General features: G+C 34.8%; 1 protein-coding gene across 1 annotated transcript in view; it reads right to left on the bottom strand.

The window, feature by feature from the left end:
* Positions 1 to 18,465, bottom strand: part of LOC118190809 (cubilin-like) — a 413,937-nt gene that overhangs the window by 356,536 nt on the left and 38,936 nt on the right. The window contains exons 11-14 of the mRNA XM_085826303.1: positions 14,564 to 14,750; positions 10,194 to 10,306; positions 6,310 to 6,547; positions 756 to 940 (exon numbers count right to left, since the gene is read on the bottom strand). Of these exons, the coding sequence (XP_085682429.1) occupies positions 756 to 940; positions 6,310 to 6,547; positions 10,194 to 10,306; positions 14,564 to 14,750 (723 nt within the window). The remainder of the gene's footprint in view (positions 1 to 755; positions 941 to 6,309; positions 6,548 to 10,193; positions 10,307 to 14,563; positions 14,751 to 18,465) is intronic.

The raw sequence follows: 18,465 nt of genomic DNA, 5'->3' as shown, positions 1-18,465 counted from the left end.
CCTCTAGCGGTTGCGGTTCGCATTTTCGGACATAAGTACTCATGTAAATCTTTGTCATGGTATGACACACCAGCATGTTAAATTTGGTAACGATCTTTTGAGGCATCCTGCATTAAAGAATAAGTGTAATGCATCTAAAGTGCAGGAAAATGTTTTTCATTTAAATAGCACTCTTATCACTTATTACACTTATTACACTTGTCACTGGCACTTATTACACTTATCTAGCACTTATTAAACTTATCACTAATATTTATTGCACATAGTACTTATTACACTTATCACTAGCACTTATTATACTTACCACTAGCACTTATTACATTTATTACACTCCTCACTAGGACTCTTAGCATTTATCACTTACTTAAATAGCACTCTTATCACTAGCATTTAAATAGCACTCTGATCACAGCTAACGGCATTTGGATATTTGCCATAGTGATATCAGTTTACAAAAGTAAGTATCAATTTAAATAAGTACGATATAATACTTATTTAGGTACATGCCAAATATCTGTAACCTAGCTACCTACCAAAATTTGTTTATAATGATATTAAAATACTCCTTAATTATCAATAATTCTTATAATAAAATAACACAGTATATTTTGTCTGAATTGTACAGTCATCAGAAACGTAAGCAAGGCGAAGTAGTTTATGCTTAACATATTAGTCAAATACATTTTGTTTCATAGCTGCTAAAAAGATAATAAATAATTATTAAGATCTTCTAATTGTAAACAAAAACGACTGACCTTGAGATAATCGTAAGAACAATTTTCATGATGCTCTAGCATCATAGTGGCAAACACGAACTGTATTCTTTTTCCAATAGGCACAATAACAGACCATGTGCAAGTTCTGTTGCGTGGATATTTGCCCGGGTAGCCGGGAGAATTAACGGATCCATAAAGGTGTCCCCATAGATATCCTCCGCAAACTAAAAGAAGAACAGTATCAAACATAAAATGGATAAACACTTACATAAATTTTATTTCATCTACTAAAACCATTTTTTTTAAAACAGCTGTAATTCATTTCTGCGATTTTGAACTTAAATCGATTCTATGTACCTCTAAAAATCCAAGAAACTGACTCCAACTTGTTTTAGATTTTTAGGTAATATTTAAATGGAGATCCTTATAGCCAACATCTTCTGAACGTTTTTCTATGAGATAATTTCTCAATGAAAAATCCTGAAGTAAAATAAGTTTCAATGGAAATTACGCAAAATATATCCTGGAAATATTTTCAATCTTTCCTGTGACGTTTACAAATAAAAAGAGTAAAAAAAGATGAGGGCTGGTTTAGTTTGCAGACTATTTTCAGGCAGTTGGTAAAAAGACTGCAGATAATAGCATAAATTAATGTAACACACAAGCACACACATACGCACACATATATATATAACTAGCCGCTACGCGGCCAGTCTTCGTCTGGCCTTTCAATGTACCAGAAAAATGCCTAAAGGGAACACCAAGCATTAAATTTAAAAACTGCACAGTATTTTACTCTGCAGAACAACTTTATCAGGAAAAAAAAAACGGAAATTTCAATTAAAACTGTATTATATAGAAAAAAATTACAAGGAAATAAGCAATATCCCTTAACACAAATATCAGTTTTCCTAATAAATAAATTAACCAACTTTCCGTTGCAAAATCTTAAGAATCTAAATGGTATAAAAGAATTAAGAACTTTATTTCCCCAAAACAATCATGCAAAACGTTTTATACAATTAAAATTATATATAATTAAAACATAATATAAAAAAATTACAATGAAATAAGCAATAAATCTCCTATTTTCATGAGAAAACAGTCAGCAGTCCAGTATCCAAAGCAATGAATGAAAAACTGTTCCCAAAACCACATTTCTAAAAAAATGAAACTATCATCAGAAAGAAATAACCACTCAAAATTGTGTTTTGTGGATGACAAAACTCAAAATATACAAACCTCTTCGCCACTAGTTAATAAAGAGAGAGAGAGAAAGAGAGAAAAAAAAAGGGGGGGGAATTCTTTCTGTTGTGCCTCGCGAGACACTTGCGCGTCAGAATAAGAAGATTGCAATATGCGTGTTGCGTGTATAATTAATAATATTATTTTATCTCATATTTTCAACAGTTAGCAGTCCAGTATACAAAGCACTGAATGAAAAACTGTTGCTAAAATCACATTTCTAAAAGAATGAAAGTATTCAATATGATGCAATGTCATCAAAAAAGACAAAAAAAAAATCTGATTCGAATTTTGAAAAACTCGCTTCGAGGTGCACTGTCTCTTGTCTAGATACACCTATGTACCAAATTTCGTAACCCTGAGTCTATTAGCTTACGCGCAGCACGAACGAAAGCACACACACACAGACATACTCTTTCTTTTATTATATGTAGAGATATTCATTTAATATTAATTTCTGTTTTTTTTAATTATAAATTATTGGTTTATATATATGTATGTATGTGTGTGTGAAATATAAAGTATCCTTGTTTCAATTATAAATTAATAGCAGCCCTTCAACTCCCGCCTTCATTCTAAAAATAGCAATAACATTTCTGGACTGCGTCATTTCTAGATTAATCTATGTCACGAAGCTTGCATAACGCTGATGACATAGTAGTTCAGAACGGAAACTTACTCAAACTAAAAGCTTCCTCTTCACGTGCTACCATATTGAATAACTACGCACTTAGCCCCTCTCTCTCCACGCTGTTTGGACGTAATTTTGCTCTACTCGCTTTCTATCGTAACAGTGTCAAAAATGTAAATGTTCCAGAAATAGGTGCGTTTAGAGTGCCAACTGAATTGTGGTCACAAATGTCAATTGGAAATAAAAATGGAATTAATGTTATTCGGCTACCAAGTTTATTCTCCGGTATGGATTACGACAAACAACATTGCTACGTTTCTACGTGTTAATGTTCCTTCATCAACACTTCCCTAAAATTTGCTTTTATTACTTATATATATATATATAAACACTGGTGTGCAAAAATTAAGGACGAAGTCGAAAAATTAGCATATCAGCTGAACGAAGAGGCAGAGCGGACAGAAAGACCAATCAGGAGATTAAGTAAGGTGATATACGGTAGCACATGCGAAGATATGCAGGTAGACGTAATGGGGGAGTGTCTGAGTAGTATAAAGCATGTTGTCGGTGTAAGATCAGTATTTCTGGCAAAGAGATTGCACGCCGTATAGCAGTTAAAATCACACCGAGTTGCTGCCTCGGCGAGAAATGGCGAATAATCAATCTGTTAGACGACATCTGGATGCTTTTACCCGAGATCGAATCATTGGGAAGTTGGAGGAAGGCCGCAGTGTGACAAGTGTGGCTGCAGAGTTCGGAATTGCTCACAGCATCGTTTCACGACTTTGGAGACAATTTCAAACTACAGGAACAGCTATCCGGGGGTTTAGGAGTGGTCGTCCACGAGGAACCACACCCGCAGATGACCGGTATATTGCCTTACAGGCCAGAAGAAACAGGCGGCAGACAACGGGAGAAATCGCTAGACACAGACGACTGGACGACCGATATCGCGTTTTACCGTGGCCAGAAGACTGCACGGTGGTGGTCTGTTTGCACGACGTCCTATACGGTGTGTACCTCTAACGCCTGCCCATCGGAGAAGGCGTTCTCTGTGGTGCCGGGAACACCGGAATTGGAGAGACAATGAATGGGGACGAGTACTCTTTACAGATGAGAGCAGATTCAGTCTGAGTAGCGATTCTCATCGCATACTCATCTGGAGAGAGCGGGGAAGCCGCAATCATCCCTCGAACATCATTGAAAGGGACAGGTATGGAGGTGGCGGTGTTCTCGTTTGGGGAGTCATCATGCTTGGTAGTCGTACAGACCTTCACATCTTCGACGCAGGTTCAGTCAACGGGACCCGTTATTGTAACGAGATTCTTCTTCCATATGTGCGTCTTTTTAGAGGCGCTATGGGTCCGCAGTTCCTTTTCATGGACGACAATGCACCATGTCATCGCACAGTAGCTGCCGAATAGCTCTTAGAGAGTGAGGATATTGAACGTATGGATTGGCCGGCACGATCTCCGGATCTCAATCCCATCGAGCATGTATGAGATTTTCTAGGCAGACGCTTGGCAGCTCGTATCTTACCACCAGTAACGATTCCATAGCTTTGTTTGGCGCTGCAAGACGAATAGGCAGCAATGCCTCAACAACTCATTGACACCCTCATTCTCAGCATGGGCAAATGCTGTGAAACCTGCCTAGCAGTCAGGGGAGATCATATCCCCTATTAAAGACCGGATGTTTCTTGCTGGACACCCATCACAGGGATGTTTCGGCCTTCAGTCGCATTGCGCTTCATGCTACTTTTTCAATAAAGCTTCTTTTTATCCCTCTGATTTCTCTTTTAGTAAGTGTTGCTTATATTACTCATGTCCTTACGTATTGGGGATCTTACGGTATTAAATGTGTTGATTTGGAAAGCTTTTGTACAAAGTTATATTGAAAAAACCGTCTCGTCCTTAATTTTTGCACATCAATGTATATCTTGATTAATATATATATATGTATATATTTATAATATATATCTTGATTAATATATGTATGTATATATTTATAATATATATCTTGATTAATATATGTATGTATATATTTATAATATACATCTTGATTAATTATATGTATGTGTATATTTATATGTATACTCTTAAAAAACGTACTAGTTGTATTAGAAGCTTTGTAATTAAAAAATCCTGCTCTAAAGCTTCAAAGGATTACATTTAATTTCAAAAGGAGCAAAACTTAAAAATGTCCTACCTAAGGAAAAAAGTGTACGGTGGGGAATATTTAAGAGGTTTTAAAAAGAAAATTTAGATACGTAAAAAAAACCAGTTGTATGGGATGTGTAAATGCTGGTAAAAACGTGGGTGCTGACATCGAAATTAAAGTATCAATTAAAAAATAAATAAACGTATCAAAACTTAATCACTCCTATTTAATGTTTCAAACTGAACGTGTCAGAGTGTAAGTATTTAAAATATTATACCGAACTGATTAAATGATTCATGAATAACATGCTTCTTTCCTCTCAACAATTTAAACTGCTGTAAATTAATTTGCTTTTTGAAAAATTATTTCTCGAGTAGTCTTACACTGATCGAGAGCTTCTCGAATATGCTGTTCGAATTAAAATTAAAGTAAGAATAAAAAAACTTATTAAAATAAAAACGTGCTTCTAAACAGAATAAAATTAAAATATACAAAATATAAAAACTCACAATGTATGAGAATACAGTAAATTGCAGGAAAACCGGTAGAACTGTGCATATAAATTCCGAAAACGTTACTTATGTAAGTTATGAATTATTAACGGGTAGTGAAACGTATAATTAAAAAAGGGCTGTCTCGTAAATCTGAAGTTCTACTTATTTTAAATTTAATGTTTTTTTTTAATTTTTTTTTTTTTTTTTTTTTTTTTTTTTTTTTTTTTTTTACTTTTGATAAAAATGTAATCTTAATCTAAAGTTCTGCAATTTAAAACCAAATGCGGGAAAGAAAACAGAACAATATTGTAAGCTGAAAAAAACTTTCTCTAGCAGCTAGATACTCGCCGCAAATGGCGTGAATATACTGACAAATATGCAGGTGCAAGGACAGGGACGTTGAAATTTTGAACATAGCTGGGGAGTGTTACCAAAACGAGAACCTTAAAAGAAGCGTTAAAAAAAAAAAAAGGAAACTAAGGGGTGGAGGGGGGTCAAGATTGTTTTTGTCAAAATCTTGGCTACAAAAATCTCGAAACAGTTGTGTGGTAGTGTCTAACATAAGTGAGTGAAAGCTTCCGCGGATCATCCAAGATCGTTTCTAAGACAAAATGGCGACTGATTTTAAGCGCCAAAACTTTAACTGGAACTAATCCTGGCAGAACGTAGAAGAAACAATGAAAAGAAAACAGATTAAAGTGTTCAGATTAAAGTAAAACAGATTAAAGTGTTCACGTGCTATAGTACGCCTTTGAAACGAAAGTGACTAATGCCACAAACACACAGACGGGCACAGGTTTTCAATAGTCTAGATTTTCCTAAACAAAAGGATTGAGAGAACATTTAAAAAGCTAGACTTCGTTAATTTTATCTCTAAACAAAAATTCTAAAGCATGAATAACTGCATCATTTCAAACATTTCTGTAATGTAAATATGTATCAGCACCAACGATTTCGAAAATAAACAGCTGCTAAGGATTTTTTTGGACACGGCAAAGGTACTCTGAATATCTAAACTTCAGTTCAGGCGCTAAGTGAAATGCATAAATTTAGATTAACTAACCGGGTTTAGTTGCTGTCCAGTTGAGTGAGAAACCCGTTGCGGCGGCAGTCCTGTCCGACCGGAACCAGAGGTAGAGCTGATTGTGAGTGCTGACAAATGTCCGATTTTGCAAATCTTCTTGACAGAAGCGGCCGATAACGTGAGAAGCAGCGTTCGGACCATCGTTCAATTGCAGAAAGTCGAATTCACAGTTAAGCCCACTTTCCAAATCGAAATGTTCAAAAGTGATATTCACAACCTACAAATGTAACACAGACAAAACTTTCAGGTAATAATAATCTAAGGAGTAAAAAAAAATTATATTTTTTCCTTTAGGGAGAGCATTACACAACGGGGCAATCATTATTTAATGTTTCACCTAAAGCAAAAATCCAGTTCAATAGCGTGTATACAAGCCAGGTTCCCTTGGAAATTCCTCCACAAAGGCATCCTTCTCTTTAGTCAGATAGCCCTAGTGTGTTTTGCCGTAATCAAATAACTAAACCAAACTAGTTCAGTAATGTTTATTTAGTGCAGTCCTATATATTAATATTTTCCCAATATTTCTACAAAAATGTGAACCAACTTTCCATTGGAACGAATATTTTATTTATTTATTTATTTATTACTTGGTTCGCTGTTAGGCACTGTACGGATATTGAAAGATGATCCATAGAGGACTTTTTAAATGAACCTAGCTAGTATCCACGTTACACATAGCAAAATCCGCAAAAATGCTCATTCAACCATCCCGTTCGTCGGGACTTGAACCTCAGACCAGTATCAATAGATAGCAAGAGTGATAGTATTTTTAAAAAGGGCGGTAATTAGTTTTTTTTTTTTTTTCCTCAAAATTGTACAAACTTTTTCCATCTCGAAAACGCCCATGCATACAAAATTTGGTAAACTAGTTTTTTGAATTAATAGGCTTTTAAACAAATCTCAATGAGAATTTTTTTTCAAAACTCAGATTTGATAAATTTTATTAAATTTAAAAATTATTTTCACACAGTTGTCGCATATATCTTTGATTGGTGATAAAATTAATCACTAGAATTTAAATTAAATCAAGTGGAATAGTTCGCTTATTTCCTTTTCAATCAAAGATTCCCCCCCCCGACATTAGCACAAAGGGGTTTAGCCCAGAACGACTATCAGTCTCGAAATAACTTCCAGGCTTATCAGTATCTCCTTTTGAGTGGACGGTATGCAAATATAGTACCCAATTTATTGTGATTGTAATAATATTGCGGTATTGAATAATTGATTATAATTACAATTTAGATAATTACATTGTATCTGTGAATACAATCTATCTATCTTAATTTCATTACTTTATGCAATTATGTTGTAAGTGCATAATCTAATTGCAATAATATAATCTACTCACAATTACAAAATAATTATAAATGCAGTTACATCTTAATTAAAGGCCATTTTAATACTTTTAAATTTTCGCAAAATAACTTCCTATTAAGGTTCATTTTGGGGAAACTACGCAAATACTAAAAAAGAAGTTATGCTAAATTTACATATTTTGTACAGTACTTTCTTGTTATAATGCTGTTCAGTATATCTTCTATACTTTTGTAAATTTAACGACATTCTTTGGAATCACTGTGGTGCTTTATAAAGAAGTTTCTTCGTTATGCTTTCTAACAAGAATGTTTTTAAAATTAAGTATTATGTATAATAACTAGGAATTAAAAAAAAAACTTGTCTGCATGCAAATGCTGTTGCTGTGTAAAATAAAAAATAAGCTTTCTTTTATGCTTTGAAATGAATTACATGTTGTGGAGTCGTCCTTTTACAATTTAAGATGTGATTAACACACACTCTTAAATTGGAAAAGAACAGATTTTTATCTAAATTATTAGTATAAAATATATAAACTATGATTTATTTTGTAACAGAACTCAAATTACAAAATTCATTCTCTATATATTCAAATTTATTATCTTTTATGGAATAACTGTTTTTTAATTTAGGTAAAAATTGGATTTTTAGAAGTATTACAAATACAATGCAACACAAAGGTGATCTGATTGGAGGAGAAGGATATTTTATTACCGTTTCTAGTTCGTATTTATATTACATTTGGTAAAAAGCATCCAAAACTCAGAATGCTGTACTTTCTTCTTCCATATATGTTATGAAATATTTCACACATTTAAAAGAAAGTGTTTCTTCAGAGTCTTGCACAATTATTTCCATATACTTCAGACTTAAATGACAACATATTCTTAAGTTATTTTTTGAGTATGAATTTACAGTGTTTTTATGGAAATTTTTGTTAAAATGTCATTAGATAAATTTATTTGCGCACTCTACGCTTTAACTATTTCCCCATTTAACACTATTGAAAGCTTTTATTCATATCTTATTTATTTTAGTCTGCTAACTAAACTGAAACATCTAAAGCATAAGTTATTTTGAATATGTTTTACAAAATATACGCGAAATTTTTATTTAAGTGAAAACGTCTATATACTATTCGAGAATTAATAAATTATCCGAAAAGTTTATGTGCGCTGAATGCCGCGCGTCTATAAAATCAATCTTTAGAAAAACAGCAAACATTCAGCCAGTGTCTGCGACAAACGCGCCAAAATTGGCAGTGCGTTCCCTTACTCGCCAAGAGAGAAAAGTTGGTGATTCAGCCTGGTTTAGCCTTAGCTAGACGAGGCACACACTCGATGAGAGACACACACACATAATGACTGACTGCAGACCAGCAAGCTTTCGGCTTGTGTTCGAGAACATTCTGGGCTAAACCGGTAAGAATTCGTTTCAGAAGGTTCTCCATCCGTCCATGGCATAGCGCTAATTTTGTCACCAAATGTCGCCAAATGGGCGATTTCTCGCCAAATGTGGCAACCACGCTTTTCCTTGCCATTTTATGGTAACCCTAAACTGCTTTGCGGGGAAGCCATCTCACAGCGCCTTTACATTTCGTCACAATATATATGTTTCTTGCACTGAAAAAACAGCGGTACCTAGAGCCATTACATTTTCATCCACCCGATTACAGACACCGGGAAGCTCGAATTTTCAGGGTCGAATTTATTATATTATCTCTTTCATATTTTGTTAAACTTTAAAGAATTTCGGATTAGGAGAATGAACAATTTCAATGCGAGCAATGGCAACTCTGTACGGGAAAAACAGAAAACATTTTTATCTCCAGCGCGCGAAACTGTCTATTGGAAATTCTAAAGATATATTGTTTTAAATGCTTTTATCTGAATTATCTCGAAATGCATATGTGTTTGGAAAAAAAAAAAGACCTTTGGGCGTAATATAAAATCTGAAACTCCTGTTACACCCCTGAACACTGATAGTCCAACCGGTGTTCAAATCCCGGTGGACGAGTTCCCTGCATGAGCATTTTCATGGTTTTCCCGAAGTGTAGTATAATTAAATGCTAATTTCGTATAGCAAAGGGTCCAAAGAAGCATCATTACCTTCAGGCAGATAGCCATTTAGCCATTTCATACTTTTCACTGTGCAAATAAGCAAACTGTCAAGAAGTGCCCTGTCCGTTCCGCTACTGTGTTTGCAGACTATTCTTTGCCACGAATATTTAGCTTAATTTCGTAACGTGAAATGAAGTACTTCTCAATAACCCTAAAAGTTTCCCAACTGATATTCTTGGCTTACCAATTACATAAGCGTCAACAGCGTATTATTCATAGAACAATATTACTTTGCTCATTTTGTGTTCATACTAAACTAAAAATTATTCTTTAAGCTTCAACAAAAGCTGTGTTCAACAAAAATAGAGTGATTTAGCGGTGATTTTTTATATATTTTTTCAAATCCTGTATATTTTCATGACTCCACTAGAAAAAGAGAATCTCTTAACGAGAAAAGCAGAGCAAAAGTTATTCTCATTATATACTCACCTTATCATCATCAACTGTAATCACCCAAGCACAGTCCATCATATGGTTGTAGTGCACTCCATTTTCAGGGAATTCAAGTGTCCCGTTGTTTCCGTTCAGAAAACCACCACAACCTGTTTGTCAAAGTCAGTAACAATATGTACAGTTTAAGAAACAGAGTTGTTTGAGAATAAATATAAGCAGAAATGTTGAACTAGCAAAACAAGAAGTATATCAACTGAGAAATATTCGAAATTTTTTGCCCCCAGTTTAAAATGTGATGGCCCTAACCATTCAGCTTTAAAAATATTTAACATTTAGATGGGAAAATGGTCGTTAACAATGCATATCTGAATTGTTTTAAATATCCATACACATATTTATCAATAGTCAGAATAGTCATACTTTTAGAAATTAATAATTTAAAATATGAAGTTTGTAATGAATCCTATCCTATTATTATTTTCAATTACTGCGAGAAATTTGTCATTAGCGAGCTGGGATAACACCATCAAGAAATATTAAAATTAGGCGTGGTGTATTTAATTATGGCAAAGCACACTAGGGCTATCTGCCTAAGGGGAGGGATGCCTTCGTGGAGGACGTTTTAAGGGAAACTGGCTCGTATACACGCTACACATGGGGAAAACCACTAAAACACCCATGCAGCCAGCCCGTTCGCGGTATTCGAACCTCGGACCGAACTACCAGTGTTCAGTGACTTTACCGCTCGGCCGCTGGTGGGCCTATTAAAATTAGGCAAAAAATATTAAACAGTATACACCAGTGTTTTTCAGCAAGCAAAGTATGTTATGAACTAGAATAGAAGAGAAACACGCCACTGTGACAATCAAAATCGCAATAACAACCTTGTATTTAGCGTACATGTATTAAAACACTCAATCGATTTCGAAGGCAGCTAAAGGTTCCTCCTCATCAGGATAACGAAATTACTAGAAAGCTAAAAAAAAGAAGGAAAATAGAGCATCGCCAAAGGAGTCGCAGAGACACGTGATCGTTATCAGCACTGCACGTGGTCGTAACCGGATTTTGAATCAGAGTTGCACTGGCCGCCTACTTTTACTTAGCCAGGCTATCTAATCAAACAATTAACATATAGACTAAGACACAAATAAAATTAAAAAAAAATAGGGAGCGTGGGGCAACTGCACTTTCATGCACCAAGTCTGAATCTCGAATTAAAATAAATCAGAAATAAAAATTTACCAAAGTACCTTCCCGACTAGTATCAGCCGGATAACCGAAGGTGTCTAGGACTTTTCGCCGTCATCATTTCACCGTGGTCGTTTCGCCGTCAAGACATATTTTCCTTTCCATGATTGTATTTTATCTTGCAGTGTTACACTCGTATTAATTATATTTAGTTTAAAAATTCTGTTTAGCTTTTGTACACTTAATAAATGTTGTTTTTAATATATATATGAGATATAAAGAAATTACACATAGTTAGTTAGAAAATTATGCCAGTATCAAAGAGAACTAGTGCTAAACTTTTGATATAACAGAAATTATATTTCAATTTTTAAATTATACGGATACAATATTTACATGATTCGTCAAAATTTCTTGAAATTTTAACTTGCTACTTCACAGAAATCACTCATACAAGTAGGAAATTCCCATTTTTCTGAGTGGAAAACGGAATAACTTTGGAATCTTGTCAGCAGATTACTCTCGTATAATTAATAGGTCATGTGTAACGGTGTATTTGTATGAGACTGCACACAAAAACATTTTATGTATTATTTTATATAAAATACTTATTAAATTAAATTAAGTTATTAAACTAAATAGAGTTATTAATTTAAATCAATTTAATATAATACAGCAAGATATAATACAGTTGTGTAAAGCAAAATATGTCTTGACGGCGAAACGTCCCGACAGTGAAACGGCCCGACGGCGAAACAGTCCTAATGGCGAAACGGCCACGGCGAAATGGCCACAACGAATAGTCCCATTCCCTAGCCGAAGGATTAACCAACGGAGAACGGCCTCTGTCAGACTTTCAGAACAGCGCTGAAATTCCGGACTGGCTAGATGGGCCTTCTACAACATACACCGAAAGAAACTGGACGGGAGTTGGAAAGCAATATGGATTTCCGCCTTCGAGGTCTGGAGTGCTTGCATTCTGGATCTTCGGAACCAGGATAGCTTTGGGAATTCTTCCTCCTGCTTCGGGCTCGGAGTGGGTCCTGGTCGTTGCAGAAGCGTGATGGCAGTATAAGTATGATTCTGAAGCGAAGTTTAGTGTAGCGTCTCTTTTTTTTTTTTTTTTTTTTTTTCGGAATTTCAGCCAGGAATAAAGAGAATTCACTAACATTAAGACTGCCTAAGTTGTCCCACAGTCCCAAACGAGTTATTTAGACCGACAATAGTCCACTGGAAATTAAGCGTCCTGCGAGTGTTACCTCATCCTGGAGTTAGTTAGATCGTGGGTTAACAGATTTTTCTTGTATCAGCTAGCTCGAAGAGCCTGCCGAACAACGCTACAAGGAACGAGCCTTGTGGGTTCGAAACCACTTTCGGTTGTAGTTGAGACCATCCAAAATAGCGGATCGCGTCAGATACCTACAGGGCGCTATCTTCTTGTGGATATTTTTTGAATGAAGTTTTTTCTTAATATTCAAGGCATTTAATTAAGAAAATTTTTTATTTGCGTTTGTTAAAACCCTCCTCTGAAAACAAAAATAAAAAAGGGGGAAAGCAAACTTTGAAAGGAAATTAATAAAAGGATACTTAGACTGACGTAAAACAAAAACAAATTGGAGCAGATTTTAAATTTAAATCCATACCAGTTTTTAATTTTATTCAAAATGTGTGCCAATCTAAGTTTGCTTTCTTTATTAGCACTAGAGGTGTTATAAATCTCGATCCTCACTCTTTGTCCCTATCACTTTTCAAATAAAAGGATGGGTACTATTCCGTTTTGAGGACCGTAAAAAATTTGCAGCGAAAATGTATGCGTAAAAGCGCCAAATCTAGCGTACGCGCTGATTTCAGATTGCGTAAGTTTATATAGTTCTATATTTCTTAAGACGCCATTGAAATACTAGTTTAATTTTTAAATCCTTTTTTGATTTTAAATCCTTTTTTGATATCCTATGAATTTAACAATTTGGGAAATGCCCATGACGAAAAGTGTGCAATAGAATTTTGGGTAAAGTGCAGAATCACCCACTGCTTGACGCGTTTTTAAGAATTGCACATACTCGGTATCCATATACTTATCGACCTATTTTCACTTAAAAAAAAAATCCCAGAATTGCACAAAAATGGCACTGCGCTCGCCCTTGACTTGATATATGTACACATCGACCTATTTTGACCTAAAAAGTAAAAGAAAATTGACAAAAATCCAATTGTTTTTACCCTTGTAAAAAGCGACAAACAAGTAAGTGGGCCATTCTGCCCTATACCGAGAATTTTTTTAAAGAGAAAGCATCATTCATTATAGAAAATTATGTTTGAACAACCAACGAGATGAAATTAGCGATAACCGGTAGCGAAATAGCGATGCAGGCATACATTCAGTTATGTTTAGCAATTTTTATATAAATTTAAATAATGATCTGAAATAGTTATTTACTCTCATGCTTCTAGTCAGTTATGTTTAGCCATTTTTATATAAATTATACTAATAAAAAGGTATTATATGAAGTTAACCATTCATCTAAATTTAAACATCAATCTTAGATAGTTATTTACTATTATACTTCCATTTCTTGCATTAGGGTTGCCGCAATTATTTTTGGCAGCACTGGCGTCAACAATAGTTTGGCGATTTTTTACGGACCTCAAAACCGAATAGTACCAAAGGATGTTTCAATTTAATGTTATGTTCATCTACTATTTTTAAAGAAATAATTTGAACCGTTGGCGGAAATTTCGGCAGTAGTAGCCAATCGCCAAATGTTACTGCGGAGTTCTAAAGAACACAGTCACCTATAATTAGCACTAAATCGTGCTACTTGGCCGATGGACGGGATAATACGTAAGTACCGAAAATGCATAAGAGCACTTAGTAACCTATCACGAATTCTAAAGATATGCTATTTTTAAATGTTTGGTTATTTTACTGTTGAAGTTTATGCAGTTACGTGCCAAGAAGTTAAATTTAATAAATAAACTAACAGTTTATAATAAAAAGAGAAAACTGATCATTGACAGGATGAACTGAGAAGACTATAAACATTAATGGCATCACTTAACACTGTTTTAAAACTTCTAAAAATATGCGGCTTTTTAAAGCGTAGGCACTTTTTTTAGACACCCTGTGAACTACTACCCAAAGAATTTATTTTACCTTATAGCAATTTTGAACGAAAACTAGAAAATTAACGCATGGAAAAAAAAAAATGGTATCTTACTTTCTCTGCTTCTAGCACAAGTCTGCCCTTCGAATCCTTCCGAACAAACGCAAGTGAAATTTCCTTGTCGTGAAAAGCACGTGCCGCCATTTTGGCAAGGTTCGCTGATACAGGGATCTTCTTCTTGCTCGCAAAGAATGCCATGATAACCAGGAAAGCAAATGCAGCGTGCAGATGGACCTGACGACTGTTAAAGAAGAAAGAATATAATGGAGATTAACGTTTTCCATGTATAATGTATCATTGCCTTATTTACACCAAAAGGACATTAGCCCGAATGGGCTATTACGGAGCTCACCGGGATTTTGCGTCGTTCTCTATAAACGGTGGATTACTTTTCAAATTGTTGCCAGCAAATATTATCACCCTGTATTATTTTAAAAGAAACTAAATCATGAGGTATGCAATGTATGCATGTATGTTCTTCGCTCTGTGAAAAAATCCAGAGCCATCCAGTTTTAGATAACGTAGTCCTCCCCCCCCCCGAATATCTGCACCTGGAAGCCTGAATTTGAACTTCATATTTTCTTATTCATATTTTGAATTTCATGCTTCATACTTTATAAAACTTGAATGAATTTTTGATTCACGAACTCGACGATTTGAAAGTGACTAGCAGCAATTATGTAGAGAACAAAACATGTTTATCTCTAGCGCTCAAGATTGTCTGTCGGAAATTCTCAAGATATGTTGTTTTTAAATATTTTGTGATTTTGCTGTTTAATTGAATTGTTTGTGGGTTAGATGCAAAAAAGGTAATATTGAATTAATAAATTTAACACACAATGCGTTAATAATAAAAAGACAAAAAAAAAAAAAAAAAAAAGGTTTGCAAGCCCATCTTTTACTAAGAAAAGCTGAATATTGATACGGTGAAAAAAATAAAAAAGGCTTAAAAACTAGAAATACTTGTGCCCAGCACTTAACAGTGAATTTGGAATTCTAAACATATGGTTCTATGTTGCTTTTAACCTTTTAACTGTCATGCCCGAGGTTATCTCGGGCACAGCACTGGTGTTCGAAAATGTCACGCCCGAGTATTACTCGGGGTAATTTTTTTTGAGTGCATCGTATTGTTATACCCGAATATATATCGGGAGACGTTTATTTCGGCTTCATCTCTTTGTCAAACCCGACTGTATCTCGGGAAAAGTTAATGTGCGCTCAGGTCAATAGATGACAGCACTTTACTGAAGATTTCAAAGGTTAGAGGTTATTTGGTTCAAGGTGCATGGGATCTTTTTGTTGTAAAATAGCGTCCAGTTCTTTGAAACGTTATATAGATGATTTAGATTCTTCAACCGAAGATGAAGGATGTGTATTTGATGAGCAGTATTCATGATACTTCCATGGTCAACCTCAAAAATAAAAAATGGAGATATACTCAAGCCGAAGATTGTTTCTAATTACGGTCTAACTATGGGTGGTGTAGATCGCTGTGATCAGGAAATATCCTTTCATCCAACAATCCGAAAACGTCAGAAAAAATATTATAAAAAGATATTTTTACATTTACTAGACAAGGTACTCTGGAACTCATATTTGCTCTATAAAAATGTAGTTGGGAAACGTATTACATTTTTAGAATTTCGAATACAAGTTGTAGAAGAGCTTTTAGATAAATATGATGATGCAGCTTCTGGACAAAAGAATGTTGGCAGACCACCTACAATAGATAACCCTGCCCGTCTTATTGAACGACATTTTATATCCCATTTTCCTCCTATCCCTGCGAAACGTGAGCCTACAAGACAGTGCAAGGTGTGTTGTTCGAAAAAGGATAAAAGTGGGGAAAAGATAAGGAAGAAATCACGATTCTGGTGTAATGATTGTGGAGTTGGTTTGTGCTTGGAAAAGTGTTTCCAGTTGTACCACACAAGACTGAATTACTGAACTACTAATAAGTATTCACTTATATTTATTTATGTTTTAGAAAATATTTAAATTTTTTCATTTTTAGAAAATAATGCTCTACTAGAAGCGAACTTTGCAACTGCCATTTTGAGTGGCAGCCGCCTCAAAGAAAATATGCAGTGGCTACAAAACTTTAAAAATTTTACCCATGTACGTCAAATATCAAGCTAAAAAGACAAAAAGAAATGAGTTAGTAGGAGCAAGTTCAACAGAAGACTGCTAGACTACGAAACAAGAAGCAGCGTAAAATCCTTAACAAACCCTTCTGGGCGACCGTTATTTTGCTTTCTTGGGACGATGGATTAGAATCTTATATTTAATTTATGCTAAACTAGTATGATTATAAAAGTTACGTTCAGAGCGAGGCGTCTGAGGTAAACACATGTGTAATAAGAAAATGTTTTAATATTTTATAACTCAAATTATTTAATTGACAGATAAGACTGCTGTCTCGTCACATTTATAGGAATGCTAGTTTTAAAAATATTTATTCATTTTAATGGAATCAAGTTTAAACTAAACTTTCGCAAAAGTTAGGAACATTAAATACAGAGTTTCAGTTTAGTCCCTTTTAGTATTTTACCCGTTTTCTAAATTTAAACATTTGCCGAATTTAGGACTTAAGTAAATGAAGTACGTTACATATTTAATATCAGTGAAATTAATTTTACACCTTATGATTTTTGAACATGTGTTTGAGTATAATAAAGTCAAATATTGCCTTTATTTCTTCAATGAATTAAAAAATTATCATTAAATTTGATGAAATTTATTTCATCAACTAAATGACATTATAATTGATTTCTACAGTTGTAATTATATTTTGTTTGTAAATTGATATATTGAAGCTTGTCAACAGAGATATTTTTGTTTAGAATGCGAAATTTCGGAAACAGTTCAACAATTTTAGGTACTCAGTTGATGGTTTCTCAACTTCAGGCGTGCCGTAGGAAGTAATAAATATACAGGGTAAGTCAAAACTATATGTCAAAAATGTAAAGGCAGGTAGAGAGAACCTGAAGAAGCAGATTTCGTATAGGAATATATATACGGCAATGCCGCATTAAAGCGCTAGCACGTAAAGTAATATGAATGACAGGAAACCGAAAAGACAAGTAAAGACAAAAGGAAGAAATTACTAACAGTTTACAATAGGTGCTTGAAAGAGCGGCCACCAACAGCGATACAAGATTCACAATAGTGGCGCATCGATCGCCGTACATTAGATAAGACGGCAGGCATGTCGAGAACATGGTCCAGCAGCAACAGACAAGCGGTCAACAAGAAATTCTGCAGATGTGACGGAACTTTCGGGTACACGAGACCTTTAATATGACTCCAAAGGAAGAAATCTAAGCAGGCTAAATCAGGAGAACGCGATGGCCAGGGAACTGGCCATCTCTGTTTTATCCAATGCTGGCCATGCAATGAACATGCAATGAATATGCGTTCTAATGCAATGAACATGCGTTCTAATGTTCCGTCTGAAATGAGCTGGGGCTACATCGTGCTGGAACCACATTCGTCTGCGAACAGCTGCAGGAACATCAAGTTCAGGTAATGTAGAATCGCTCCCTATAATTCTTTGAGCAGTTAGTCCATTTCCTTGTGCATCCCCATACATGAAATGCATGTCGGCAAACCATACATTGGTGTAACGATGCATGTTGCTCGAGATCCGCGAGGAAAATGAAGAATCCAGCTAGCGCAGTGCTTTTATGCGTCGTACTCATCAGCGCTCTCTACCGGTTGAACGCGGCATTAGCTCACACACATTCCTATATGAAATCTGCTTGTTTAGGTCCCCTCTACCGGCCTTTACATTTTTGACATATAGTTCTGAACCACCCTGTATCTTATTCCCACTCATAAAGTTAAATTAGATTTTTCATTAGAGGTTACATTTCATTAGGCATTCAATTTACAATTACATATTTTATTTTAAAATAGCAGACAGTCAATTTATTGATCTTTAATAATAAAATAAA

Source organism: Stegodyphus dumicola, chromosome 11 (assembly GCF_044657685.1).
Source record: "Stegodyphus dumicola isolate Sdum_Otavi_A_Nest chromosome 11, ASM4465768v1".
In the NCBI taxonomy this organism is placed as follows: Eukaryota; Metazoa; Arthropoda; class Arachnida; order Araneae; family Eresidae; genus Stegodyphus; species Stegodyphus dumicola.
This window is presented reverse-complemented; position numbering and strand designations above follow the sequence as displayed.